Raw genomic sequence first — 27,819 nt, forward strand, 5'->3', positions numbered from 1 at the left:
TCTTACTGTGAAAGTAGAAAGGTGTGCAGTCATGTGGAATTGTACTTAATCTTAAAGTGCTGCAGCGGACAAAGAGTTAAGCTCTTTAATAATAATAATCCTTGCATTTGATGCAGCGCCTTATCAGGTCTTTCAGACATCTCAAAGCGCAGAATATACTGTAAAGTTAATTGTCTGTATATTTTGTGGGCAAAATGCGTGTGTCAACCTGGTGCAGTGGGAGCGGTCGTCGCCTCTGAGGCAGAAGACTGTGGGTTCAAACCCCACATCAGGACTTGGAATCACATTGTCTAAGCTGACGCTCCAGTGCAGCGCTGGGGGTGGGGGTGGGGGGTGGGTGGGGGGTGTACTGCTTCCGCTCGGAGCTCCCTCCCTCACTCACAATGAATTCAGCAGTTATCTCCCTCCCTCCATCCTCCCTCCGTCTTTCCCTCTCCCTCCTCCCTCTCCCCATCCTCCTCTGTGCCCTTCAGTGTGGCCAAAGCCAACCAAATACCAGCCGCAAAGTAGCCCAATATTATACGTTGCCCTAAGGGGCAGAGTCAGTGCTTCTTCAGAAAACTGTGTGAGAAAAGGTCTTGGAAAGAAAAAAAACACCTTTTTGCAGAATTAAATAAAAATATTAAGCTTTCGCCCAAAACCGTTTTCCCCACGCACAGTCCTGAACACAAACCCGCCCAATTGGGCGTGAACCCGCCCAAGTTTGGCAACAGTGGCGCCGCCGTGACGTGTGTAAAAGGTTTTTTTTAGCGGTGAAACAATGAACTGACATGGCGGTGACATCACAAGCTCCGCCCGGCACGCCGCGTGGGTCCTGCTGATTGGCTCCCTGCCAGCTCCCTCCCACGTGATCACGTCCTGCCCAATGGCGAGCGGCCATCTGGTCAACCCCGAGCGGCGGGGCTGAGGCTGTGCGAGCGCGGGGCGGGAGGGCATCAGGCGGCGGGAGCGAGCGGGAGGGAGCGGGTCGGGATTCCGGCAGCGCGGGAGCTGTCAGACACATTGTCATTATTATATTATAATCACAATAACAACAGTAATCATCAAAACAACCGAACCCTGAGGTGACTGTCACCGACATGAAGCTGCCGCTGCTGCTCCTGGGCTTTGCCGCCCGGGCGCTGGGAGACGCCGCCGTGTATTTGAAGGAAGAATTCGCGGATGGCGGTAAGTGGCTGAGGGGGGCGTGACGGGGGGGTGACAGATGGCCCGGGGGGGGGGGGGCTGACGGGGGGGGGGCTGACGGGGGGGTGGGGGGAGGATGGTTGAGTGGCCGCAGTCAGAGTCCGCACACGCGGTCAGGTCACCAGCTCCGAAATAAGAGCTCGGGAAACGTTGGCTTATTAATAATATTAATCGTTGCATTTGCTGCAGCGGGTAATCGCCTCTGGGCCTCGGGGCCTCGGGACCGGGTCGGGTCGGGTCGGTCCCACCGGCCGCACTGTGAAGTGGGCGACACGCGGCAGCGCCCCCGACAGTCCGGATTGAGTGACCAAATCACTGTTGTGAAGTCTCCCGTCTCGGCGCTGAGCGCTCAGAGTCACTGTGTGGGGGTTTTCGCATTCGATTATTGAAGATTTCTTAAGGAAAAAAATTGAATTCCTGTTCTGTTTCCGGCGTCAGTATTGGTCGTATTGCTTTGTGAGATTCTTTTTTGTTTTCAGTTCTTGAGAAGATACAATACCTTCGCTGAAACAGGGTGATTGCCAGAATCATCCTTTTTAACGCACACCGGCCATCACTTCAATGCCGATATTGTATTATTTAATGACAGGCTTTTGAGGTGAATTCATGAATGATGCAATTTAATTTGTTTTTGTGTGCGGCAGCTTGTGGTGCATTAAAACTAAAAGGCTGTTCGGGTGCGTTAGAATTGTAATGTGTTTCTAAACGTGCATTGATGGAGAGCTCAAGATGGGATTTCCTTAGTTTGTATTGGCCTAAAGGTAATTATTTTGTCTTGTTTGGTGTTATGGTCTAACCACTTGCGTGTTACTACATTAATAAATTAATATATTATTTGATTGCATTACTAAAATGGAAATTAGGTTTATTCAATGTAATTTGATTTAAAATTAGTGACTAGGTACATGGGTTGCAGCAAACGCATGGCTTTGCCCAGTGGTTTGCAGGAAATGTTAAGACACCCACATTTAATATAATATTCACAGTTTGACGGGCCAGTTAGCTGTTCTAATGCAAGTGATCTGTGAGTGAAGGGGACAACTTGAGCACAGCGAGGTACTTTGCATAGCTTAATGTTCCTTCTGGTGTGTCAGCTGAGAAGCAGTGTTTATGTCTGAGCTATCAACACCTCTTGACTGAGTATTGGTGTGGGAGAACATAATATCCAGATGTTTCCAGCTTTTTCAAGTTCAAAAAATGGCTCAGTGCACAATAAACCAGCATCTTCCTCTTTATAGTATACATTTCACTGTTTTTCAATTTTAATTTCAGGTGCTTGGGAAAGCAGATGGACGGAATCAAAACATAACTCTGACTATGGTAAATTTGTACTCAGTGCTGGAAAATTTTACGGTGACCCTGAGAAGGATAAAGGTAACCAAAACTAAAAAATGTTGTAGACCTTTTTGCATCATGTTTGTATTCCTTAATTCATTGAATGTTTTCTCAGAGTCACAAACAGCTGCTGGAAAGATTACCTGGAATGTCAACTCACAAGCACGCACTTATATCTGGAAATAAGAAGCTTCTAAGGTTGGCAAGCAGAGTTTTGAGCAATCACTGATAACAGATCACACCAACCAACCAGTACAGTGGAGTCCTGTAGCTCAGTGGTTAGAGCACTCGCTTTGCAAATGAGAGACCTGAGTTCAATTCCAGGCAGAGGGCGAAACCTTGAGCAAGTTTCCTTACTCCACACAGAGCCTAATAATAATCCCTCCAAATCCCAAAACAATAATAAATTGGTCATTTTCAATCTACGACTGTTTGTGGGACATTGCTGTGCGCAATTGGCTGCCGCGTTCGCCCACAAATATACAGTCAATTCACTTTACAGTGTGTTCTGTGAAGCGCTTTGGGACGTCCTCCTGACGTGAAAAGCGCTATATCAAATGCAAGGATTATTATTATTATAACCATTGAGTTACTATTCAATGGCTGGAGAATGGTAGAAAGTCAATTACACATGTGCAGCTCTGTTGCTCACCTTTTCCCCTGAGAAGAATTCCAGGTACCGGCTATCATTTTGGAAAAAAAGGTTAATTGTAGTTTACCCATCTTTTATGTCTGACCAATTTATGACAACAACAACAAATTACATTTGTATAGAGAGCCTTTCACTTCAGGAGGACAAAAAAGGTAAATGGAGTTGAGATGGTTCAATAGTGAAACATTTGGCAAAAGGAGAATGGAGATGAATCAGCTATTTATAATGTGCATTAATCCAATATCTCATCCAGGCTATCCAGAGGACATTTTATTTGTTTGATTAGTCAGCCTGACACATTATCTCCAGGATCGTGGTAGATATATCACTGTGAGATCTGCTCATCATACTGTGTTCCTGATCCAAGCCGGCTGCTTTGTACGAGTAAACTATGTGGTTTTAGTTGATATAATTCCAACATTATTCACAATCCTCATTTGCACAACTATTTGATTTGCAAATATTCAGAATCACCTGTGGGCATGTTTTTAGTGCACCATTAAAAGACGCACTCCAGAAAAATTGGTAAATCAGTTAGTGAACCATTATTATTTTTAAAACACAAACACATCCTCCAATTGCTGAATTTCAATGTATTTCTGATGATTATGGTAATGCTTTAAATTGAGAGTCTAATGTTGTCGGCTTTATTGATTAAATGTGATGAATGTTATTGTATTGTTGCTGTGACGTGTATCAAGAATTCCCCGTAGAAATGAGTGTGAGTATATATATATAGCTAATGAAATCACTGCACAAATATTTCCATCCATCTTTTGGGAAACCAATATCCAATTTATAGGATATAACTCATTAATATGACACGGATGGAGTATGGTCATTGTGATGCACAGTTTTCAGTTTGGAGGTAGGGATTAAATTTCAGTTTTCTAATTTACTGCTAGCATAAGACACAAAAGAATCAGCATTTAGTGACAAACATGTCACGGTGGGGGGGAGTTATCACCAGTAGCTTTCTACTTAGTGAAAAACTTGGGGTGGGTGTTAGAACTATGTCATTGTTTTGCTGCAGGGAAATACCCAACAGGCAGGAGCGTATCAGCCTGGTTAAACTCTCTTTTCCACATTGCATGGAATTGATCCCCATTAATGCCTGACTTCATGATTATACGTGTAAGTGTTGGCCCCAGGCCTATGTAATGTAATTCATGCCACTTCATTTATAAATCAGATTGGACCTGAAACCACCACCTCTAGATGGTATATTGAGTGGATCTCCAAGCAGCCAACTCAGTCCCCATTTTTAGTGCCTGTTTAGTGACTTAATAATAATAATAATCCTTGCATTTGATATAGTGCTTTTCACATCTTCTAGACATCTCACAGCACTCCACAGAATATACTATAAAGTGAATTGACTGTATATTTTGTGGGCGAAAAGCCAATTGCGCAAAGCAGCGTCCCACAAACAGCCGTGGATTGAAATGTTGACTTATCACTAAATGTACAAGTGAGGTTGTGATGCCTACTTAAGTTGACAGTAACGTTTGTATTGAGTCAACATTTAATTTCAAGCCACTGACCTCTACATAGCTGTGCAATTGAGCACTAAAATTTGGTTCTTTTAATATTGTGTTGAAGTAGCACGTGCTTATATGGGAGTGCAAACACTGAGAGCATGACCAATGAATGAAACTGAAAAGTGTGTTAACGCCGTGTGCTTTCATTTGAACTTCAAATCTGAATCATTGAAAATGTTACTCTCAGGGTGTATTTTGAATTAGTTTGACTAAATTGTTCCAAAACAGTAAATAACATGGCCAAAACAGTAAATAACATGGACAAAACAGTAAACAACTTTAATGAATTATAGTACTTTCACATGCCACTTGAGGGTAGAAATTAATTTCTAAATTTTAACTGTTAGAAATTTTTTAATTCATCTTTTGTTTACAAAGATTGATATTTCTTATCTGCCTGTGAAATACTTCTCTTACTGTTTGCCTTCAGCAAGGCCATGGTCCATGTTGCTAACTATTGGTTTTCAAAAAAGGATTTCATTTCATCCCACCCCAGACATGACAACCTCTACATGCTCCACCAAACGGCAACCTTAACAATAGGTGAGATTCCTCCCCATGTGTTCGGCGTATTGGACCTGGCAGCTTTGGAACTTTTTTGTGGCCATCTGGTTTTGGAAGTATTGTATTAAACTCTGGGCTTTAGGTCTGATCACGAAAGCATCTTATAAACTTGCTTTATTTCTTCCCACAGGAATTCAGACCAGTCAGGATGCAAAGTTCTATGCAAGATCAGTCAAGTTTGAGCCATTCAGCAATGAAGACCAAACACTAGTCATCCAATTCACTGTAAAGCACGAACAAAACATTGATTGTGGTGGAGGATATATTAAACTCTTTCCTGGTGATCTGAATCAAGAGGATATGTACGGAGATTCTCCTTACTATATCATGTTTGGTAAGTAATCACTTGACATAAAAATTGACAACTAGATTTTTTAAATATATGTTTCAAGGGGCATATTAAGATGAGGGTAAAAATTCCACATTTTAATAGCAAATGTTATTCTCAGCTGAGTTCAGAGTAAAACTGACTGAATCCCAAACTTCAAACGAGCATTTGTCTCCCTGCACCAGTACGATAAGCTGTGTTTGGCGGTGCTACAACAACTTGCATTTACACCACGCCCTTCAGGCAGGGTGCCTCCCAGAGCCCTTGACAGTGGAGGAGCACGACCCTGAGGAGCAGTGCTACTGTTAATAACACTGTCAGCAGTTAGTGTCTTCTTGTTTGTGCGTGTGGTGATGTGCTCACTAGAATCTGATTCACCATCATTGTGCTTAGGACCCTTATTGTAGAAGAGTGATTTTATTATTTCAAGACTTTTAAAATATTAGGTTATTTAAATCTTAAATTAATATTTACTATTAAATCGTGTTCAGAGCTGCATGTTACATAATACATAATACAAATCAAATATGTTTATGAAAATTGTTATTTCATACTGAAAGTGACGGTATTTTTCTAAGAAAAGTTGTGGTAACATTTGAATACCAATTTAAAACAAGATTGAACATCTACTTTGATTCTGTGTAAATAAGAAACAAAACTAATGTTAATTTTTAATGTTGTTATTTTCCATAGGCCCAGATATTTGTGGACCAGGAACCAAGAAGGTTCATGTGATCTTCAGTTACAAAGGAAAGAATCACTTAATTAATAAAGATGTTAGATGCAAGGTAACTTTCCATAAGGATTAATGTTTCAAGTTTGACAAGATACCTCTGGTTCAATAAACATGTGTACTTATATATTGTATATCTTGCAAATGGTTCAAGTAACATTTTTGTATGAATTGATTTTTTATTACTGTTGATTTAAACTATAATTCTGAGGTAATCTCACGGGATAACTGTTAACGTACAAGAATTGGGTCATTGAGAGATTCTCAGCACAGAAATGAAAGTTCCCTTTGACTGCCAAGGTGTACCTTGGTGCAGACAATATCAGTGGCAAACACCCGAAATGAGATTGCCCAAGAATTGTCAATTGTTGTTTATACACAGAGTCACCTGTAACAACAACAACAACAAGCTTACATTTGTTCAGCACCTTTCACGTCGGGAGGGATGTCCCAAGGCGCTGGACAGAGTACAGCATTTCAGACCCGAGCTGGGGTCAGGGGGGAGAGGGGAGGGGAAAGGGGGGGGAGGGTGGCAGATGGCATGGTCAAAGAGGAGGGTCTTAAGGGGGGACTTGAAGGAGGCTAAGGAGGGGGCGAAGCGGAGTGACTGGGGGATGAAATAGGTTCCTGACTGGCTTGGTGTTGAAGTGTGCAACCATGGAAGTTGATGCTGCCAGAGCCTGAGGTGCTGAGCCGCTGGCGCGAGCCGATCAGGAGGGCCTCAGTCTTGTTCACATTCAACTGTAGGTAATTTGCCCTCATCCTGGTCTCGATGTCCGACAGGCAGTTGGTCAGGATGCCAGTGGTCCTGGAGTTGAGGGTGGAGGCAGAAAGATAGAGTTAGATGTCATCTGCATACATGTAGAAATTGACCCCATGTCTGCGGATGGTGTCACCAAGGGGGAACATGTAGATATTAAAGAGGAGACGACAGAGCCCTGGGGGACGCCAGACGTGACAGTGCGGGGGCTGGAGGAGAAACCGTTAGAGGCAACAAAGTGGAGACGGTGAGAGAGGAATCGAACCAGGCAAGGGCAGGTCCGTGACGATTGAGTAAAGCGGAGAGGTGGTGCATGTGGATGGAATGCTCAACAGTGTCGAAGGCAGCAGAGAGGTCGAGGAGGACAAGGAGGCAGAGGGAGCCCTGATTGCAGATGTTCAGAATGCCATTAGTGACTTTGACCAGGGCTGTTTCCGTGCTGTGGGCAGTGCAGAAGCCGGATTGGGGGGGTTCAAAGAGGGAGTGGCGGGAAAGAAAGAAGCGGAGCTGGGATACGATGACACATTCCAGGACCTTGGAGAGGAATGGGAGATCAGAGATGGGGCGATAGCTGGAGAGGAGGGATGGATCCAGGGAAGGTTTTTTCAAGATGGGGGTGATGACGGCTGTTTTTAGGGAGTGGGAACTGAACCGGTGGACAAGGAGAGGTTGATGACGTAGTGGAAACAACGCAGGATATTAATTTTTTTAAACTAATTCGCTCAGTGTAAATGTGACTGTTCAGAATAATTTTTAATGAAGTATTAATGTTTAAGGATTTTTTTTCAATTTGACATTGTGCTTCCAAAATAGTCTTGATTATGTGGCTTCTTTTTAAGATACCACTAACAGTTGGTTTACCTAGCATTGGTAATGATGCTTCATTTAATAAAAAGATGACAAAATATGCAAAATGTATCTACATTTGCTTCAGGACTAAGGCAGTTAGTTGGCAATTTGAGAGAGAACATTAGCATTGAAAGATTTTTTAAAAAACAAATTACCTTTTTTTGTAGGACGATGAGTACACACATCTTTATACCTTAATAGTCCGGCCAGATAACACATATGAGGTCAAAATTGACAACAAGAAAGTTGAATCTGGTAACATAGAGAATGATTGGGACATGCTGCCCCCCAAACAAGTAAAGGATCCTAATGCCAAGAAACCTGAAGATTGGGATGATCGGGAGAAGATTGACGACCCTGATGATGTGAAACCAGAAGTAAGTGATCACAATGTATTGCATCCGTGAAATCATTCAGAATTCTAGTAATTGGGACATTTCCTGATAGCATTTGTATTTGGGTGAATGGTAATGACTCTATTTAAGAATTTGGAAAATAATTGAAAGAATACTGATGCTAACACTGAGTGCCCAAAGTGAAAGTGTTCCATTTCCAGACTGACCCTGAGGAAGACAACTAGAGACATCAGATTTCCATTTTTACATGAGATATGAGCAAACCGGTGTCAAACCCAGTTTTAACAATTTTCTTGCGATGCAAATAATATGAAATTGGTGTCCAATGGCCCAGTGATAACGTGAGCAATGAATTGGGCTTCCCATGGGAGTAACTTTGCAGTATTTAGGCTGAGTTGTGTGAGTGTGTGGAAGTTAACTACTTTTTTCTCTCTCTCACCCAAATGAAGGACTGGGAAAAGCCAGAACATATTGCTGATCCCGATGCCAAGAAACCGGATGACTGGGATGACGAGATGGATGGTGAATGGGAGCCGCCAATGATTCAGAATCCTGAATATCAGGTGAGAGTTCTAAATTGTAAACTGATTTATTCTGAAGTTAGGTGGAAATCCTTTTTTACTCTGAATTGTCGGAATTTTTTTTAAAAAGAAACAATTAAAAATGGCTGACTTTCATTGCTTCCTCGACTACAGGAAGTGGTGACCTGATGTCCCGAAAGTCATCAAAAATGTTCATCACTTGTATCAATGTTGGATCGCAGAACACGCAAAAAAACAACCAATTGGTGTTTCCTGATTATAATCTATTTCCATTAACTTTATATATAGTATATCTACCGCGTGGAATTGTCTGAATTCTTTTATTTTGTTAACTTGGGTTAACTACTTCAAAAAGTGTGTCAAAAGCAGCTAGCAGCATTATGCAAAGAATAATGTGTTTTTAGCACCCATTACCCCACAGTTTTGTTTACATGCAATTTAACTTAAATTATCGTTGCAATCCCAAGAAGCTCCCACTTTACAGAATTCTGTATTTGGGGGAATGAAGTAAAGTAGAAAGCCAACACCATTCTCTACAAAGGCACTGAAGAAAGCTGAGGAGAAAGGGATTATTTAAAAAATGACTCCCGTGTAAAGAAAATATTGCAATTTCTCTGAAGAAATGGGTTTGGTGTTGCCACACATTGCTTGTATTTTGTGATGAGAACTTTTTGTGTGAGGGGTAAGTTCCTCCAGGCCTATTTATATGTTTTATCCATAATCTTCTCGAAGTCATAAAGTTAGAACTGGAACTGCATGCTGATGATTTCAGTGTTCAATCCCATGCTCAGCACCTCTGACAATGAAGCTGCCCATTGTGGCCTGCAGCAAGCCCTGGCTAACATGGTAGATAATACTCACACTGCCAGGTGATTATCGACAAGACTGAATATAGACCCCCCACCCAAACCTCAGCAGTGTAACCATTGATGATCAAGATCCTGGAGATCACTATTAATGAGCAGCTTCACTGAGCAAATCACATCAACACCGTGACTAGGGAGGGCACTGTAGAGGCTGATACTGTACCAAATAACTGCTTTACACACCTGTTTTCAGGTCATGCCTTTTTTCAAAACTTTTATTTTTAGGGTGAATGGAAACCTCGTCAAATTGACAACCCGACCTACAAAGGAAAATGGGTCCATCCAGAAATTGATAATCCTGAGTATACACCAGCACCTAAATTGTACATGTATGAAAACATTGGAGTTCTTGGGCTTGATCTGTGGCAGGTACGTGTGAGCTGGTAAGCACTCCAGGACGCTTCCCGCGTGAAGGGCACTTGTGTGCTGAGAATCAGAATGAATTTTTTTAATACATGAATTGACCATAAATTGTACTTTGCTAATTTTCTGTAACAGGTGAAATCTGGCACAGTCTTTGATAATTTCCTTATCACAAACAATGAGAAATATGCAGAAGATTTTGGCAATCAAACATGGGGAGTAACCAAGGTAGATGATTCCATTGTATTTAACGTTTGGTGCTTCCATCTGTGTGACCTGGTCTGTGATTGGGGCCTCTCCCTCAAAAGTCAAACCCCTGCTTTATTCCAACACTGTCCCAGAGGCTAAAAACAATCCCAGTTTCTGTTTTCCACTACACATCACCACCTCCGTGCCCCTTGGACTTCTGGGCTGCTTCCTCTTCCTCTCTCCCTCCCCACGTCCTCTAGAACCCCTATTTCCTCTTGTACTGCCCCAACCACTGCTCCCGCTTTAAACTTCTTTGCCCCATTTCTACCTCATTCCTCAAAACTTTTGTCAAATCAGGAGAATCTACCCTTCCTTTCTAAAGTTACCGAACGTGTTGTTGCCACACAACTTCACTCCAATCTCTCATACTCCTTTCTCGAGCTCCTCCAGTCTTTTTTTCGCCCCCCACAGCACTGATACCGCTTGTCAAGCTTATAAATGACATCCTTTGCCTCTGTGCCAGGTCCGTTTCTGCCTCCTTGTCCTTCTGCTCCCTGCTGCAGAATGGATCGCTTTATTCAAAGATCCTCACTCACTTTCAAATCGCTTCTTGCCCTGGCACCTCCCTACCTCTGATTTGCTCACACCCCACTTCACTACCCGTGACTTTGCTCAGCTGGCTTGAGTATTCTGCACGTCACCCCTTCACTCCACCACAGGCAGCTGTGCAATCCCTGTGTGTGTGTGTGTGTGTGTGTGTGTGTGTGTGTGTGTGATTGTGGTGTAAAATGATAATTTGAAATATTGTAATGCCTAATGTGTTTATTTCTTGGAAAAAGGACACAGAGAAGAAAATGAAAGAAAAGCAAGATGAAGAAGATAAACGGATAGAAGAAGAAGAGGAGAAAACTAAAAGTGAAGATCAGGAGGAGGAGGAGGAAGATGAAGAGGCAGAAAAGGAGGAAGAACAAGAGGTTGAGAGTGACACACAAGCAAAAGCTAGAGATGAATTGTAATCCTTTGTAAATCATGTTGTGTGAATGTTTAGGTAGAGACAGTTTGTCTACAATTTAGAATGTTCATCTTGTTCCAAAAGGTTTTTCCAATGTGAAGAATTGCACTGCTGTACCTTCATAAACAAATTGTCACAGACGCAGACGGGAGGTTAGTTTGATTTTTTAAAATATATTTTGTACTATAATATTTGTGGGGCTGGTGGGATTTAACCTTTAGCAGCAAATGCAATACAAAACGATCTGGAACTTTTGCTTATGTACAGTATAAACCAGAGTTTTCATTCAAGGTGCAATTTGGTTTGAACTTGTGGTCATTGTGTAGATTTTCAAACAAACGTTATGACTGAGACCTTGCGGTTGCCACTTATATTGCACCCTTTTACAATTAAACTATGGGAACGTTGCCATTTCCTTTACCTGAAGCACAGCTCTACATCATCCTTTAGACATCAGGGTTTTACTGTATTGACAATTTAAATTCAGACTGAAATAAACCTGTATTATTGAGCTGCAGTTCAGCTACAATGTAGACCTCATTGTTAAAGTCTTTCATTTCTTTTAATACTAAATTTCCTTCCCAGGAGAACATATAGCAGCAGCTGCAAGCAACAACTGGGGATATAAGATCCACCATTTTTTACTTTTAATGATTCAGCCACCCCCACCCCCCCACCTCCCCCAAGCCTCTTCAGAAAGAAAGTTGGGACTATCTTGAATCTATCTGGTCCTTTAATTTTGTTTTGTTCTCCACCACCAGACATTCATTCTCTGAACCAAAAGGTGGGAAGTGAACTTTCTTTAACATGTCTCTTTATGTTATTCTAGGGGTGTAAAAGGTAGCCTACAGTTGCTTACATTGTCATACAATGGCCTCGGAAAAGGAGCATTCCCACCATTGTGAGTTATTCACATCTCACAAAAGGAAAGTGACGAGCAAAACTGAAAAACTAAAATAAAATATTAAAAAATGTTATCTGCATGCAGACATATGTATTAATTGCATTAGCAATTCACACGTTACAATGTTCTTCCAATGAGCCATCAATACAAGTTAGGAAGGCCCTTAAGTTTTCTTTGAACAAATTATCTTGATAGTTTTTAAAATGGGCGAATTACTAGGTTGTTGTAAAGACTGAATGCCATGTGGCTTCTGGCTTAATAACACCAAACAATCAGAATCTGATTCAACATAGCACCTTGTGACTGCACAGGCTTTGGTATAAGGAAGCAGTTAGAAGAATTCATCATGTGAAAGGTGCTACACATGTATTAGTTGATGGAGTTGAGGATTTTTTTAGTCCTGTTGTATCCTTCATGCCTAAAGTGGGAAGAGTTTAGGACGTAACTATTAATGGTGGCATGATGCTCTTTAACAAGACAAATGGAAGTGGAATAGAATTTGCTGCAGTATGTGAGTGCGTATCACAAAAATACTTGTTTTGTCACATCAATCAAGAGCATTAGGTCTATGATTCAACAATTGTGTCAGGTATATGATGCTCACAATTCCAATTGCATTTAATAAACGTCATGTCCTGATCTTGGAATTGAGGTACAAGTTTCGCCCACAAAATATACAGTCCATTCACTTCACAGTATATTCTGTGAATCGCTTTCGGACATCACAAAGACGTGATATGGCGCTGTATCAAATGCCTGGATTATTATGGTATGAAATAGCAGCACTGGATTGGCAATTTATAGGGGATTTAATGGATTTGGGGGAAAATTAGGTTGCTCTTCTGAATGTGTTTACATATTTTTGGAAAAAAAAACAAATACAGAAAATGCACTAACGTTATTAAGATATTAATGCCCCAAATACTAGGACATACTTTTTTCTATATTTTTCTATAATTTTCTTTATGCTAGTACTATAGAGTCATCCCAGTTGATTTTATTTAAATTAAAAGGGATTACGTTAGGAGAATAGATGTAAAGGGTACTTCATGTTGAAGTGCTGGATAAAATGATTGCTTTAATAATTTAAAGTGGGTTAATTATTAAACATTAATTTTTTTGTTTATTTGCTATTTATGGTTCTTGTTATTGAGGATAAGTGACAATATAATCTTTCTACAAATGTGTGTATGGTGTGTGCTGATACTAAATTATTTCATTACTTTTGCATTTTTACACAGATATGCAATAAACAGCTACAATCCATTATATTGCCTGAAGATCCAGAAATCTAAAACTTCTCCAGTTAAATTTTTCCTTAACTAGCAAATTCATATAAACTAGTCACCAGGCCAAGTTATATTCAAATTTACAATATGATTTTCATTAATTTTGTGACTTGTCTCAAGGTACATTGTAAAACAATTTACAGGAAAACTGACAGTTACAATGGCAAAGGTCCAATATAATAATCCTGGCACTTGATATAATGCCTTTCACAGAGGGAGGAAGTCACAAAGTGCTTCACAAGATTTTACTATAATGTCCAGTGACTTTTTTTTCAACAATCCCCACACATCAGTTTGAGTAGTGAATTGCCATGTTGCAGCATCATTACCACGGCTGTTTGGAATATTTGTTTAGAAGGTCTGAGGAAGCTTATAAATATTTTGTTTAAAATAAATTTATTCAAAGAAATCGACCTTTGTCTCTTGTCAACTCTGTGCAATTGTCCAGTTTGCTATGTTTTTAGAAGCTGTAAAACGGTTATTCCTTTGGGGAAAAAGTTGTAAAACAACTTAATATTTTAGAAATTTCTAATTGTGATTTGTAATTGTATCTTGTATAACAAAGTAAGCTGTAACTGCTGCAATACATTTTAGATGTGAATTTTTTTTAGAAATTATGTTCCAAAGAAGCACATTTTCCAAGTTGTACAAGGTGTGTATTGAAATGGGAAATTAATTTTCTTTGATGACTGGTATGAAGTGATCTGTCACAAGAAAAAAAACAGCGTATCAGACTGCTTAACAAAGATGAGACCGAGGTGCAGCACAACAGGAAAGCTACACATGGCAAAGTTAAGAAATTCTGACAACTGAAAAACAAAATTCTGCATGTGTTTAGGATAGAATCCTTATGGTTGAGCATCGCTCTTAGTTTGTGAGTTACGAAAATAAAGATGCAGGGCCTAATCCATGATCAACAGATTGATGCAGGCTTGATATTCTGTTGTATGTTTCCAGACTGAAATTGCTTCCAGTATGTAGAAAATATATTGCTATAGTAAATTATCCCATTGTTCCAAATAGCACTCAACTCATTTCAGCAACTTAGTTTGAATTCTGTGTTTTTTTTGAGAATTTGTGTTTGGATTTAATGTTTGACAATCTTGAATACATGGGTGGAATTCTACCCTTATCTACATCATTGGGAGAGAATATCACAAATTGTCAAATCCATAAGAACATAAGAATTTGCTGACGAAAGAAGACCAATGACCATCTAGTTCGCCTTTCACTATCCTGGCAGTCGCTTGACATGTCGTGTTCCAAACTGTAGACTATCCCATATATTATTTTCCAGTAGAAATCTAATTTGTTCTTAAACAAATGACACTTTCTGCTTCCACTGACTCCCTAAGGAGCCTATTCCATAAGTGGCTTCCAGGGCAATGAATTGCTATGGAAGTGGGAGGTTACATGGTGACAAAGATCAGGCAATCATCCATTACTGGCTCAGCTCCAAATTACAGGGACAAACCTATTTGTTCATTTTTTTCAAATGACTGTATATCCAAAGGGCATTGCTGCCTGGTCAGGGAGGTTTCTGACAGCCTCTGTACAGCTATTGGTGACCTGCGCAACAACAAACTGCACATTATGAATGTGAAATTAAATTCTACAGATAAAATAGACTGTTTGTGCATAGGAACAAATTCCTTCAATGTAGCAAATTAGGTGAAAGCAGCAACAGATTCGGTACATACTTGTAAGTATATGGTCTATATAAGATATGAGGCTCAACCACTTTAAAGATACACTATTTTTACTTTCTTTTGATGGGTCCATCAATCCCTCATTGTCAGATATAGACTTCTCAGAGATTCGGGGGCGAGTAAATGACTTGCAATACAACTATTGGGAGCAAGACTCCTGATTTATATTTCACGCGCCTAATCACATTAGCTTCAAGTGAGGAACACAGATATCAAAAGTTTGGTTTAAATTTTATTAAAGAGCCCATCACATGAATGGCTCTTTAACTGCAAAAATATGGTTGTTTACAAATTCTCCAGCTGTCTGAGACTTGAAAGGAACCATTTCAGGGCAGAGTTTGAATCGATTTTCATCACTTCCATTTATATTGCAGCGATATATCTACCACGGAATATATTGTAAAGTGTAGTGACTGTGTATTTCATGGGTGAAATGCGGCAGCTAATTGCGCACAGCAGACTTGGAGATGTTTCACAATGTTGAAATATAATACAATACAAAATTACATTTGTATAGTAGTGCCTTTCACTCGGGGAGGACGTCCTAAGATGCAATACGTTTACAATGATTTCTGTCAAAGTACTAAGTAAAAAGTATACAAGTTGTTGTCAAAAAAGGACAGCCTTTTTTATGGGGAAAAAGAGAGAAGAAACGTGTGAAATTGAGATGACAATTTCATAAAATACACAGTCAATCCACTTTGCAGTGTATCCTATGCAGCGCTTTGAGACGTCTCGACTACATGATAAGGGGTATATCAGATGCGACGATTATTATTATTATTATTGACTGGAGACAAAAGTTACAAAAATCACAGTGTGGGCGACAGTGCAATTAAACCCTCATCGGGGACAGTAATGGGGAAACAGCAGCACAGAGAGAGAGAGAGAGACATTTTGCAAACAGCTGTGAGCAGCTCCGGCAGCGGCTGCTCTGCCCTCTGAAGGAAGTGAAGGTCCCGCCTTCACTGTGGGGATCCAGTGCCGGGGTTTGGGGTTTGGGGTTTGGTGCCCCCACTCCCCCTCTCCGCTGAAGTTCACGAACTTGTGTTGAGTGCTGATGGGTTATCGCGGAGCTGCAGCAGCGGCGGCGGCGGCGGAATGGCGGAGCGGCTCACACTGGCTCAGGTAACACGGGCTCAGCGCCCGGGCCGCCGGGGGGAGGGGAGCGGGGCTCAGGGCCCAGTGTCCGACTCCGGAAACTTAGGGCCGACAAACCAGAAAACATTCGGCCCTGTGGTCGGAGCTGTTGACAGACGAGTTGGGGCTGAAGTTGGAGCAGGGGTTGGGGTTGGAGTTGGGGTTGGGGCTGAAGTTGGGGCTGGGGCAGAGGCTGGGGCTGGAGTTGGGGCTGGAGTTGGGGCTGGAGCTGGAGTTGGGGTTGGAGCTGGAGTTGGGGCTGGAGTTGGAGCAGGGGTTGGGGTTGGGGCAGAGGCTGGGGTTGGGGTTGGGGTTGGGGCTGAGCGAGGAAAGTCTTAGGCTGGAGTTTGGGAGAAAGTTTGTGGGTGTATTTATTTGGGGGTTTCTCTCTTTAAGGGGCGGAGGGGAGGGGGCTGCTTTTCTGGCTGGTTTGGAGGCTTGTGGAAGCACCAGTTCCTATGCCTTGATCCGAGCTGAGGCTGGGAGGCGGCGGCGAAGAGAGGCTGGGAGGTGAGGGTGAGGGTGAGAGAGGCTGGGAGGTGAGGGTGAGGGTGAGAGAGGCTGGGAGGTGAGGGTGAGGGTGAGAGGAGAGGAGAGGCTGGGAGGTGAGGGTGAGAGAGTTTGGGAGGTGAGGGTGAGAGAGGCTGGGAGGTGAGGGTGAGAGAGGCTGGGAGGTGAGGGTGAGAGAGGCTGGGAGGTGAGGGTGAGAGAGGCTGGGAGGTGAGGGTGAGAGAGGCTGGGAGGTGAGGGTGAGAGAGGCTGGGAGGTGAGGGTGAGAGAGGCTGGGAGGTGAGGGTGAGAGAGGCTGGGAGGTGAGGGTGAGAGAGGCTGGGAGGTGAGGGTGAGAGAGGCTGGGAGGTGAGGGTGAGAGAGGCTGGGAGGTGAGGGTGAGAGAGGCTGGGAGGTGAGGGTGAGAGAGGCTGGGAGGTGAGGGGTGAGGGTGAGAGAGGCTGGGAGGTGAGGGTGAGAGAGGCTGGGAGGTGAGGGTGAGAGAGGCTGGGAGGTGAGGGTGAGGGTGAGAGAGGCTGGGAGGTGAGGGTGAGAGAGGCTGGGAGGTGAGGGTGAGGGTGAGAGAGGCTGGGAGGTGAGGGAGAGGCTGGGAGGTGAGGGAGAGGCTGGGAGGTGAGGGAGAGGCTGGGAGGTGAGGGAGAGGCTGGGAGGTGAGGCCTTCAGCCTCTCAGCCCCGAGGCTCTGGAACTCCATCCCCAGTGCCTTCGCCGCTTCCTCCCTTTCCTCCTTCAGGGCCGGTCTCAAGACCTTTCTCTTTGACTGTGCCTTCAGCTCCTCTCTCGACTCTCTTCCCCCTCCTCGCTCCCTCCCTTCCCTCCCCTCACCCTGACCATTTCCCCCCTCCTTGCTCCCTCCCTTCCCTCCCCTCATCCTGACCATTTCCCCCCTCCTCGCTCCTTCCCTCCCCTCACCCTGACGATTTCCCCCCTCCTCGCCCCCCTCCCTTCCCTCCCCTCCCCCTCCCTTCCCTCCCCTCAACCTGACCATTTCCCCCCTCCTCGCTCCCTCCTTCCCTCCCCTCACCCTGACCATTTCCCCCCTCCTCGCTCCCTCCCTCACCCTGACCATTTCCCCCCTCCTCGCTCCCTCCCTTCCCTCCCCTCACCCTGACCATTTCCCCCTCCTCGCTCCCTCCCTTCCCTCCCCTCACCCTGACCATTTCCCCCCTCCTCGCTCCCTCCCTTCCCTCCCCTCCCCTCCCTTCCCTCCCTCAACCTGACCATTTCCCCCCTCCTCGCTCCCTCCCTTCCCTCCCCTCATCCTGACATTTCCCCCCTCCTCGCTCCCTCCCTTCCCTCCCTCATCCTGACCATTTCCCCCTCCTCGCTCCCTCCCTTCCCTCCCTCACCCTGACGATTTCCCTCCTCCTCGCTCCCTCCCTTCCCTCCCTTCCCTCCCTCCCCTCACCCTGACGATTTCCCCACTGCTCGGGTCCTGACCCAACTGTCCAGCGCCTCGGGACATCCTCCCGACGTGAAAGGCGCTCTGTAAATGAAATCTTGTTGTTGTTGAAGGTGGGGAGAGGGTGGGAGGAGAGGGTGGGAAGTGAGGGTGAGGAGAGGCTGGGAGGTGAGGGTGGGGAATGGGCAATTTTATTGCTACTGAAACTCAGGTACGGTATCGGCCACTAAACTGACCTATTACATGGCAACTTCTATCAAATGGCAACTGTTAGGAAAGTGTAAGTTTGGGTGTGTTATTACCCATTATTTAATTGTGTGTTACATTGTGTTCTTTTTCTAATTTAATGTATATTTTAGTGTAAATACTAAACTGCAGTTAGGGCGCCTATTACACTAGCAATATTATATGTTCTATTAGTCCGTGTCTGTCTTGTGAGATATTGCTGTGCACAAATTGACCGCCATGTTCACTTTTGTAAAGTGAAGATTTTTTCGCAAGCAAAATCCTGTGAAGTGCTTTGAGATCTTTCATCCATGTGATTAGATCCTATATCAAATAATAATAATAATAATCCTTGCATTTGATATAGCGCTTTTCACGTCAGGAGGACGTCCCAAAGCGCTTCACAGAACACACTGTAAAGTGAATTGACTGTATATTTGTGGGCGAACGCGGCAGCCAATTGCGCACAGCAATGTCCCACAATCAGTCGTAGATTGAAAATGACCAATTTATTATTGTTTTTGGTTTTGGAGGGATTATTATTAGGCTCTGTGTGGAGTAAGGAAACTTGCCCAAGGTTTCGCCCTCTGCCTGGGATTGAACTCAGGTCTCTCACTTGCAAAGCGAGTGCTCTAACCACTGAGCTACAGGACTCCACTATGCTATTATTACTATAATTATTGTTTAACACTTTCCTCTCCTGCCCGGCAGTCGTAGTTCAAATTTTATGTTTTGAAATCTGGGATTGTCTAGTGAAAGTGTAATGCTTTATAATACAGCAGTGAAGCCCTGAGAGTCATGTCTGTCACTGTGGGTGGGAGGACTTTGATGTGGTTTCGTAGAATTAGTTGAGAATATCACACAACCTTAAAGGCCAGCATCTTTCACTTCCCCAAGCATTTAGTCAGCATTTGCACTAAATATATCAAGTGGTAACAGGGGTAAGATTATTATCCTTTAAAATAAAGAAACAATCCACAGTGATATAAAACAAAGTCCAGTTTAAAAAGATATTTGTTCCTTCCTATCTCCAATACTATCTCGTCCCTTCTCCTGAAGGTGCTGTCTCACGCACCCCACATCTGGTCCCTGACCAGGACTGCTGTTGTCCACCTCTATGTCACACCCAATGCCACTGAAACCCTCATCCACGCTTTTGTCACCTCCCACCTTGATTACTCCGATGTCTTACTCGCCAGTCTCCTCAGCTGCACTATCCACAAAATCCAACTAATTCAGAACAATCCTGCTCGCATACTCACCCATTCTAAACTCCATGCCCCCATCAACCCAGTCCTCGCCAGGCTTCACTGGCTCCCAAATACACACTAAACACTGTACCCCCATCGCACCAGCCCTCGCCGGGCTCCACTGGCTCCCTATCATAGAATGGATCGACTCCCAAGATCCTCACACTTGTCTACAAATCCCTTCATGTCCTGGGTTTGATGTAGTCCATTGCCATTTTTACTGAATGTGAAACCAAAATGAATAGACTGGCCCACAAACCTAAGTATTGCTCACAGCCACACACAGGCTTGCGTAGCTAAAATGAATAAAAAGGCCATGAAAATAATCTGAGTTGAGGACCAGGTAAAACTGAATAGATGTGCAAAAATTCTGGTAAGAGCTCACTCTACTGACGAGCAATCATTGACTTACACAGATGCAGCTCAATTCCTAATTGAGCTGGGCAGGGCAGGCCCAGAGGGGAGGATGAGACTGATAGGAACTGGCACGTTTTGAAGAAAAGAAATAAAGATTTGGTCACTCAATCCACGACTGTTCGTGGGACATGGCTGTGCACAATTGGCTGCTATGTTTCGCCCACAGGATATGTAGTCAATTCACTTTACAGTGTATTTGAGACATCTCAAAGATGTGATAAGGCACTATATCAAATGCAAGGATTATTATTATAATTTTCCAAAGATTCCTCGCCGTGTTCTTGCATAAGAAATCAGTCAGAGGTTCTGAGAGCAATAAGTTTAAATTGTCTGTGTCTTTAAGTTCTTAAGCGTTTTAAGTAATTGTTGTAGAGTGGTGCATACAAACCAACAGTCAGTCAACAGGATACTAAAGCTCAGCAGGTCATGAGGAGCCATATTTGCTCAGTGACCATTATATAAGTACTTCCATCGCACAGTCCTGCAGTGTAATTAGATGAAGTTCACAAGACTGAAATGATTGCCAGTCTCGTTGTGATATCGTAATAATTGGAATTGAAGAAATCCAAAACCAATCTGTTTGGGTTAGGACTTTGACACAATGGATGGGAAAGACAATGGCACGAAGAGAACTCAGGTACTGTAAAGATTTGGGCATCCAGACTCCACACTACATAAAAGTTGTAGGTGTTTTGCTTTAACTCTATATCTTGTTGGAAAGATTTAAAGTATATATATATTAGTAAGATGTTCCATCATTTAATTTCTTCCCTCCTTACCCACTCCCATGGATTCTGCGTGCCATAGTTGCTGCAGTGTAACAGAGTTGTATGGGCCTGATGTGATGGTATATAAATCATTGATTGTGAGTATGTTGAATCAAGGAGGAGTAGATCATGTATTTCCATCCGTGCTTCCCCTGCTGTGAATACTCCTTCTCGGACTAGCCATGATTAAAGTTTGTCCTTTCCCTGCCATAGCCGAGTCTTTGGTACTGAGAGTCTGCAGTGGCTTTTGCTGCGTAGGAAGGAAAAGGTTTTATAAATATAAAAATATTCTTTATAGGAGGGAAACAGATTTCTGAAATATAAATAACTCAGTGTTTGGCAGCAGATGCCAATGGTTTTCGATTTTATAAGGATGTCTGATGGGAACAGTGGCATAGCTGTTAACAGAAATTTGGGTGGGCACCAACATATGGTGGACAGACAATAACCACATTTCCATTCCCCCCAACACCAGTGTATCATCACCCCTCCCCCAACGCCGGTGTATCATCACCCCTCCCCCAACAGCAGTGCATCATTTCCCCCAACACCAGTATATCATATGGTGTATCACACCCACACCCTTCCTCACCCCCGCTCCGGCTTTCTTTTCCTCGCCCTCTGGCTGAGGCGGACAGAGAGCTGGGGTGTGAGGTGTGGAGAGCGAGTTTGGGCCTGGTGCTAATAGGGTGGGTTGTTACCCTGGCCCACACTGGATCAAACACTTTCCCGCTGCTTGTCCAACGAGGACCCCCCGACCCGTTAGGGCTTTGACTTGCAGGGTTAACAGGAACCAAGTGGGAGGATTCCCTGCCCCCAAAGTGTTGAACAACAACAACCAAACCAACATTTATAAAGCACCTTCCATATAAAATGATTCAAAGTACAAGAACAATATTTTCTGTTGAAAAACACCATCACTTTCCTTATTAGTGTTTACAAAGCTACCTGACCAGTTGGTGTCTGAAGCTCTGGGGTCCATTTAAACTGTTCTCATTGGTTATGGACACAACATGAGAGTCTCTACCAAGATATCACGCATATGTAACTATTTGTTTTAAACATAGTTGTACTTTACAGAATGTGCTCTCACTAACCCTCCTCTCCCTATGATGATTATAGGATACACAGTACAGCAGTGTATCAACAGTGTAATTTGTGGCCTGTGCTCAAACAATGGCGTATCTAATCAGGGGTGCATAGTCTCGTCAGGTCAGGGAAAAGGCTCTCATTACCCTCTCAAGCCTTGCAATATAATAACATTTAGACTTGTATCGTGCCTTTCATGTTGGCTAGACTTCCCAAAGTGCTTACGAAGTCTGAGCATTGGAGCTGAGTGTGGAGCAGGGGTGAGGAGAGGAAAGATGATGCAAAGTGCGGTCAAATAGGCATGGTTTAAGGTGTACCTTGAAAGATGGGAGGGCGGGAGGAATTGCTTTTATTGTTTCGCTGTTTCACTGGGAGAGAGATTCTCCACACTCGCTGTAGGTGCTCGACTCCTACAATCTGAGGCCCCTGGGGTGTGAATGAAATGTGTGTATGATCGTGGAGATGTGTGATGGGCTAAGTGTGGGCCACACACACTGTGCTTCCTCCTGAGAGCAGATTAATGTTGCGGCAAAGCATAAGAATATCTTGTCCTGCAACATTTGTTGCTGCCATCAGCTGAAGCCTCAGGGTAACATTGATCTCAGTAGGAGAGTTGAGCTGACCTGACAGTCACAGGTTTGGCTGGAGCTGTGCTGTATTTTTGGTTCATGTGTAAAATGATTTTGCGCCTGTCAGCGTGAAATTCTATATACTGTAGAGTAAACACCCAATAAGATCACATCGCTGGGTCAGCAGGAAACTGTGATGTAAAACAATCTGTGATCTCACTGAGATTCCACCCAGGTCAGTGAGAACTAAATGGTTAGGGTTACCTTTCCCTTCCCCTCTCTAATTCTCAGATTGTAGAGTATACTAGTCAGATCGCACTTTGAATATTGTATACAGTCTGGTCACTGTGACAGAGGGCGTGTCTAGGCTAGAGGGGAGCAACTAGGATACTAGAGGAATGAGCTATGAGCAAAGACTAGACAAACTTGGGCTTTTCAGTCTTAAGAGAAGACAACTCAGAAGGGACCTTCTAGAGGTGTATAATATTTTAAATTGAATTGGAAAACCCAGATCATTACTTCAGGATGTATCATAACAGTGGAACAGGAGGATGTAGGTTAAGAGTTTTAATGGGCAATTGCAGGACAGATACCAGGAAGTTTTTCTTTATGCAGAGTAATCAACAACTGGGACATGTTTCCAGGAAAGGTAGTAAAAGTCAGGATGGTCGACTCATTTAAAGAGCAACTTGATACAGTGATGAGGAGGAAACGTCAGGTTGGATATCCTGAAGGCATGAGATCGGATGTGCTGAAGGGCCTTCTTCAGGTGAAACCCTGGCCGATATCCCCCCCCCCCCACAAACCTGGCTTCATTTCCCTGTAGTTTTAGCGCTTTTAGGACGTCTTCCCGACGTGAAAGGCGCTCTGTAAATGTAATTTTGTTGTTGTAGTTTGGTACAATATTTCTATCCATTCATTGAACTGTCTGGGAGCCTTCATTTCCTTGTTCAACTAGCTTTGCCTCTGCTCACTTCCTCATGTTTTATTCATTGGCATTTGCCTTCACTGTAGGTGTGATGCTTTGTAATGTAATAAGACTGTAGCATGTGAATGAAATGACTCATCCAAATAGTCCAGTGTGTTCTATGTGTCACATGATGTGCTTTACAGTTTTGGTGAGACTTGTACAGCACAACAACAACAAGATTACATTTGTATAGCGCCTTTCACATCGGGAGGACATCCCAAGGCGCTGGACAGAGTACAGCATATCAGACCCGAGCTGGGGTCAGGGGGGAGAAGGGAGGGGAGGGGAAGGGTGGGGTGGCCGATGGCATGGTCAAAGAGGAGGGTCTTGAGGCGGGATTTGAAGGAGGCTAAGGAGGGGGCGAGATGGAGTGACTGGGGGATGGAATTCCAGAGGTTGGGGGCAGAGTGGCTGAAGGCTCTCCCACCAATGGTGGGGTGGGTCAGTCGGGGGACGTGGAGCAGGCCAGAGCCGGCTGAGCGGAGGGAATGGGCGGGTTGGTAGGGGGTTAGGAGCTCGCAGTGGTAGGGTGGAGTGAGGCCGTGGAGGTCTTTTTATATGAGGACCAGGATCTTGAATTGGATCCTCTGAAGGATAGGGAGTCGGGCGAGAGTGGAGGAGATGGGGTCACGGAGTTTGGTGCGTGAGAGGACATGGCTGCAGAGTTCTGGGTTATCTGCAGCCTTTGGAAGGAGGACTTGGGAAGGCCGATAAGCAGGGTGTTTGCATAGTCGAGCCTGGAGGTGATGAAGGTCATGAACAAGAGTTTAAGCGGCCTGAGGGGTGAGGTAGTGGAAGAGTCGGGGGATGTTACAGAGGTGAGGAAAGGCAGATCGGGTCATGGCTTGGATGTGGGGTAGAAAAGACAGTTGAGGGTTGAACAAGACACCCAGGTTTCTGACCTGCTGTATGAACAGAGAGAATGCAGAGGGCGTAGATTGGCGTTTACAAAGCAAATGAATACTGGAGGAAAAAAATGTGTGCAATTTTTTTTGAGTAATGTTACAATTGGAATTCCAATTTGAATCTTATTTTGACCACAGAACTATTTCAACCCTTAAAGCCAGTTTCATTGTTATATTAATTCCTGACCCATCTTTTAGTCCCATTCCTGCCTTTTCACTATTTTCATTAATACCTCATTATAGCGTTGTTGACGTATTGGTTTTCTATGGAACTTTATGAACAGCAAGCGCGGGACACAACTGGTATCAGGCACTGGTGAGACAGCTTCTCGTGCTCTAAAGGGCCATCTTCCATGTCATCATTGGGTCAAGAGTGATATAATTTCCTGTCTGTAACGACACTTCCTCTAAAGTGATGTCAGTTTGCTGTGCAAACCACGTATGTGCCGTCCACAGGAAGTGATGTTCTGTGATGTCCATGTTGACAAAACGCAGACTGGGCGACCGATTTGCCGATCACCTCCGTTCTGTCTGCAAGCAGAAACCTGAGCTTCCAGTTTCTCGTCAACTGTCCCTCCCACTCGCACTCTGACCTCTCCATCCATGAGCTCCTACGCTGTTCCAATGAGCCACAGCGCACGTTCAAGGAACAGCATCTCATCTATTTGCTAGGGACCTTACAGCCCTCTGGCCTCAATATTGATTTCAATAATTTCAGACCATAACAGCTCACCTCCCCCCCCCCACTCCCCCCACCACCGCTGTGACCATCGCCACATCATCTGGGTCCCAGACAGACCTCTCTCTCTGGCCGGCCTGGCCGTTTTGTTGCAATTCTCCCCCACACACACACACTTTGTTCTGCAGTATTAACACCTCTTTTCCCCTGCTTTGTTGCCACCCTTCTTTTGTTTTGCACCATTAACACCTCTGTAACCCATCATCCCCTGCCCTCTACCCCATTTTCTCCTTTCTTTGCCCTGCACCCTTAGCCCTTAAAAGCCTCTCCCTCCCAACGTGCCCCAGTTCTAACGAAGGGCCATGGACCCGAAACGTTGACTCACTTTCCTTTCTCCATAGATGCTGCCTGACCTGCTGAGTGTCCCAGTGACTTCTGTTTTTGTTAAACATGTTATCTTACCTCACATACAGTAGTCACTCAGACATTGGCCGTATGGACTGTGCTATAACAAGGTTTCTCTGCACTCTTACTTCCTGAGCTCTTCATAGAATCATAGAATTATACAGCACAGAAGGAGGCCATTCGGCCCATCATGTCTGTGCCGGCTCTTTGAAAAGTGCTATCCAATTCAATCCCACTCCTCCGCTCTCTCCCCATAGCCCTGCAAACTTGTTCTCCCCAAATAATTATCTGATTATTCAGTTTCCTCTTCAGTTTCCTTTTTGAGCAGTATTGTTGGTATTTACCTAAAAAAAATACTCGCTGCATTTTACACTGTATTATGTGAAGTGCTTTGGGGTGTTCTCCCTATGTGAAAAGCTCTATATTAAACATAAGCAGCATTATTATTATTATTACATAAGAACATACAAAATGCTAGTCGAAAAAAAACCATGGTCCATCTAGTTCACTTTCCACCTTCCTGGTGGTGCATGCACATATGTCCCAAACTCCATGTGTACTATATCCCATAATGTTATTTCCTAAACATTATTATAATTGAAGTATATTCCAAAGTACAGCCACCTTTTGTCATTTCACTTCATTCCAACCGAGCAGATGATGATACCAATAAAAACAGAAGTCACTGGGAACACTCAGCAGGTCAGGCAGCATCTATGGAGAGAGGAAAGTGGGTTAATGTTTCAGGTCGATGGCGTCGTGTTTCCAAAATGAAGTATAAATCTGAAATGTTGTGTGATGTTGCAACTATAAATATGTAGAAGTAAAATGAGAAAATGCTGGAAGTCCAAAAGTGTATTGTGAAATGTCTGATCATCCTTCTGGTTGAGTCCTTTAATCAGAACATTTTAACAGGAAATCAAATGTGAAGGATAAAGGTATCTTTTTAAGTTCAGAGGCTGAGTGCCAAGCTGTGGTTTCCTTGCATTTCCTGTTTTTCATTCAGTTTTCCAACATTTCTCTTCAGCCCTGGATCTTCTGGTTACGAGCCCTGTGTGCCCACGAGGCTTGTCTCCCCTCCCGTCTCCCCGCAGCCCCCTCCCATCCCCGCCCCCTGTCTCTGGGGTGCAGTTTTCACTGGACAAGGGGTGAAGGGAGGTGGGGGAAGAGGGTGGAGAGAAGAGAGAAGGGGGGAGAGAGAGTGGTGGGAGCTGCTTACAAACAGGAAATGATTGCCAAGGGCTGCATTTGCTCCCTGAACATCCCCTCCCTCTCCCAGTCCGGATGAACTTGATTGACTTTCATTACAGTTGAGGTTTTCCAAATTCATCTTGATTGACCAGTTTCTAAAATAACAAGGTTAAATGCTTTATTTTATTATTAATAATGATAATTCTTGCATTTGATATAGCGTCTTATTGTGTTGTCGAAACTTAAAAACGCTTGGCAGGATTTACTTAAGAGTGACTATTAGTAGGTGATCATGGCGCATTGGTGTCTCACAAACAGCCATGAAATTAATGAATGGTTTAATTGGGGACCAACTTTAACTGAAGTCCATTTTCGAGCAAAGTGAATACTTAAAGGGGTTTCAGGATATGATGCTATATTTTCCAGTCACAGTATGATTTGGCAATGTCAAGCCCTTTGTGCACTGAATCTTGATAACACACAGCTGCACATTAAAACATTTCAGCAATTATAGTTTTGGCAAAACTTGGGAGTTTACGCAATAATTTATTTTGTTTGCCGAGAACCAACAAATGGATTTATTTTCCCTCCTGTCTCCCCGCAGCCCCACTCCTGTCTCCCCGCCGCCCTTCCGTCTCCCCGCCCCACCCCACCCCCACACACACGCGAAGGCGCACATGCACACAGACACACACCCGGGGGGGGGTGCAGTCTCACTGTCAACGCCATTAAAGTACAGGCTTCTGCACCACGGGTTTTGTCACTAGCAGCTTGTCAGGGACGCCCACTGTTCCTTCACATGGCAACACTTCAAAACATTCACTGCTGGAAGTTCAAATGGAAAAAGAAACTAAAAGTTCCTTGTAGGTTTCTTCCCTCCTTCAAACATCTGCGCTCGTAACGGGACAAGCAGTTTGCTGGCCAGAGACCATGTGCCGGTGCTGACACAGACGTGCTCTTTAGTTTGTTAGTAGCTTTGTTTACTTGGGGAAAGGAGGGGACCACACTCCCTTTTATTCCCGGTCTTTCCCTCTGTTTCCCCCCACCCCCGCCGCCTTCGACGCTCCCCACTCCCCATCCCAAAAAAAGATTACCAAGCTTGATCTGTGAGTAAATGGATGAAT

General features: G+C 43.9%; 2 protein-coding genes across 3 annotated transcripts in view; both read left to right on the forward strand.

Annotated features, from left to right (window-relative positions):
• The first annotated feature begins 926 nt into the window (after positions 1-926).
• LOC103182812 (calreticulin) lies at positions 927-11,797 on the forward strand. 2 transcript variants are annotated; one of them, XM_042335167.1, is made up of 9 exons: positions 927-1,167; positions 2,458-2,559; positions 5,408-5,611; positions 6,299-6,393; positions 8,115-8,324; positions 8,753-8,866; positions 9,937-10,080; positions 10,210-10,302; positions 11,103-11,797. In XM_042335167.1, exons 1-9 carry the CDS (start codon positions 1,080-1,082, stop codon positions 11,277-11,279), a joined length of 1,227 nt encoding a protein of 408 aa, XP_042191101.1. In that variant the 5' UTR covers positions 927-1,079; the 3' UTR covers positions 11,280-11,797. The 2 variants fall into 2 exon arrangements, with proteins under 2 accessions (XP_042191101.1, XP_042191102.1); XM_042335168.1 differs by lacking the exon at positions 927-1,167 and adding an exon at positions 1,811-1,946.
• Positions 11,798-16,127: 4,330 nt separating this feature from the next.
• eps15 (epidermal growth factor receptor pathway substrate 15) overlaps positions 16,128-27,819 on the forward strand; it is a 56,887-nt gene continuing 45,195 nt past the window's right edge. The window contains exon 1 of the mRNA XM_007899959.2: positions 16,128-16,305. Within this exon, the coding sequence (XP_007898150.1) occupies positions 16,279-16,305 (27 nt within the window). The 5' untranslated portion in view covers positions 16,128-16,278. The remainder of the gene's footprint in view (positions 16,306-27,819) is intronic.

The sequence above is a fragment of the Callorhinchus milii genome, unplaced genomic scaffold (assembly GCF_018977255.1).
Source record: "Callorhinchus milii isolate IMCB2004 unplaced genomic scaffold, IMCB_Cmil_1.0 Scaffold5, whole genome shotgun sequence".
Lineage (NCBI taxonomy): Eukaryota > Metazoa > Chordata > Chondrichthyes > Chimaeriformes > Callorhinchidae > Callorhinchus > Callorhinchus milii.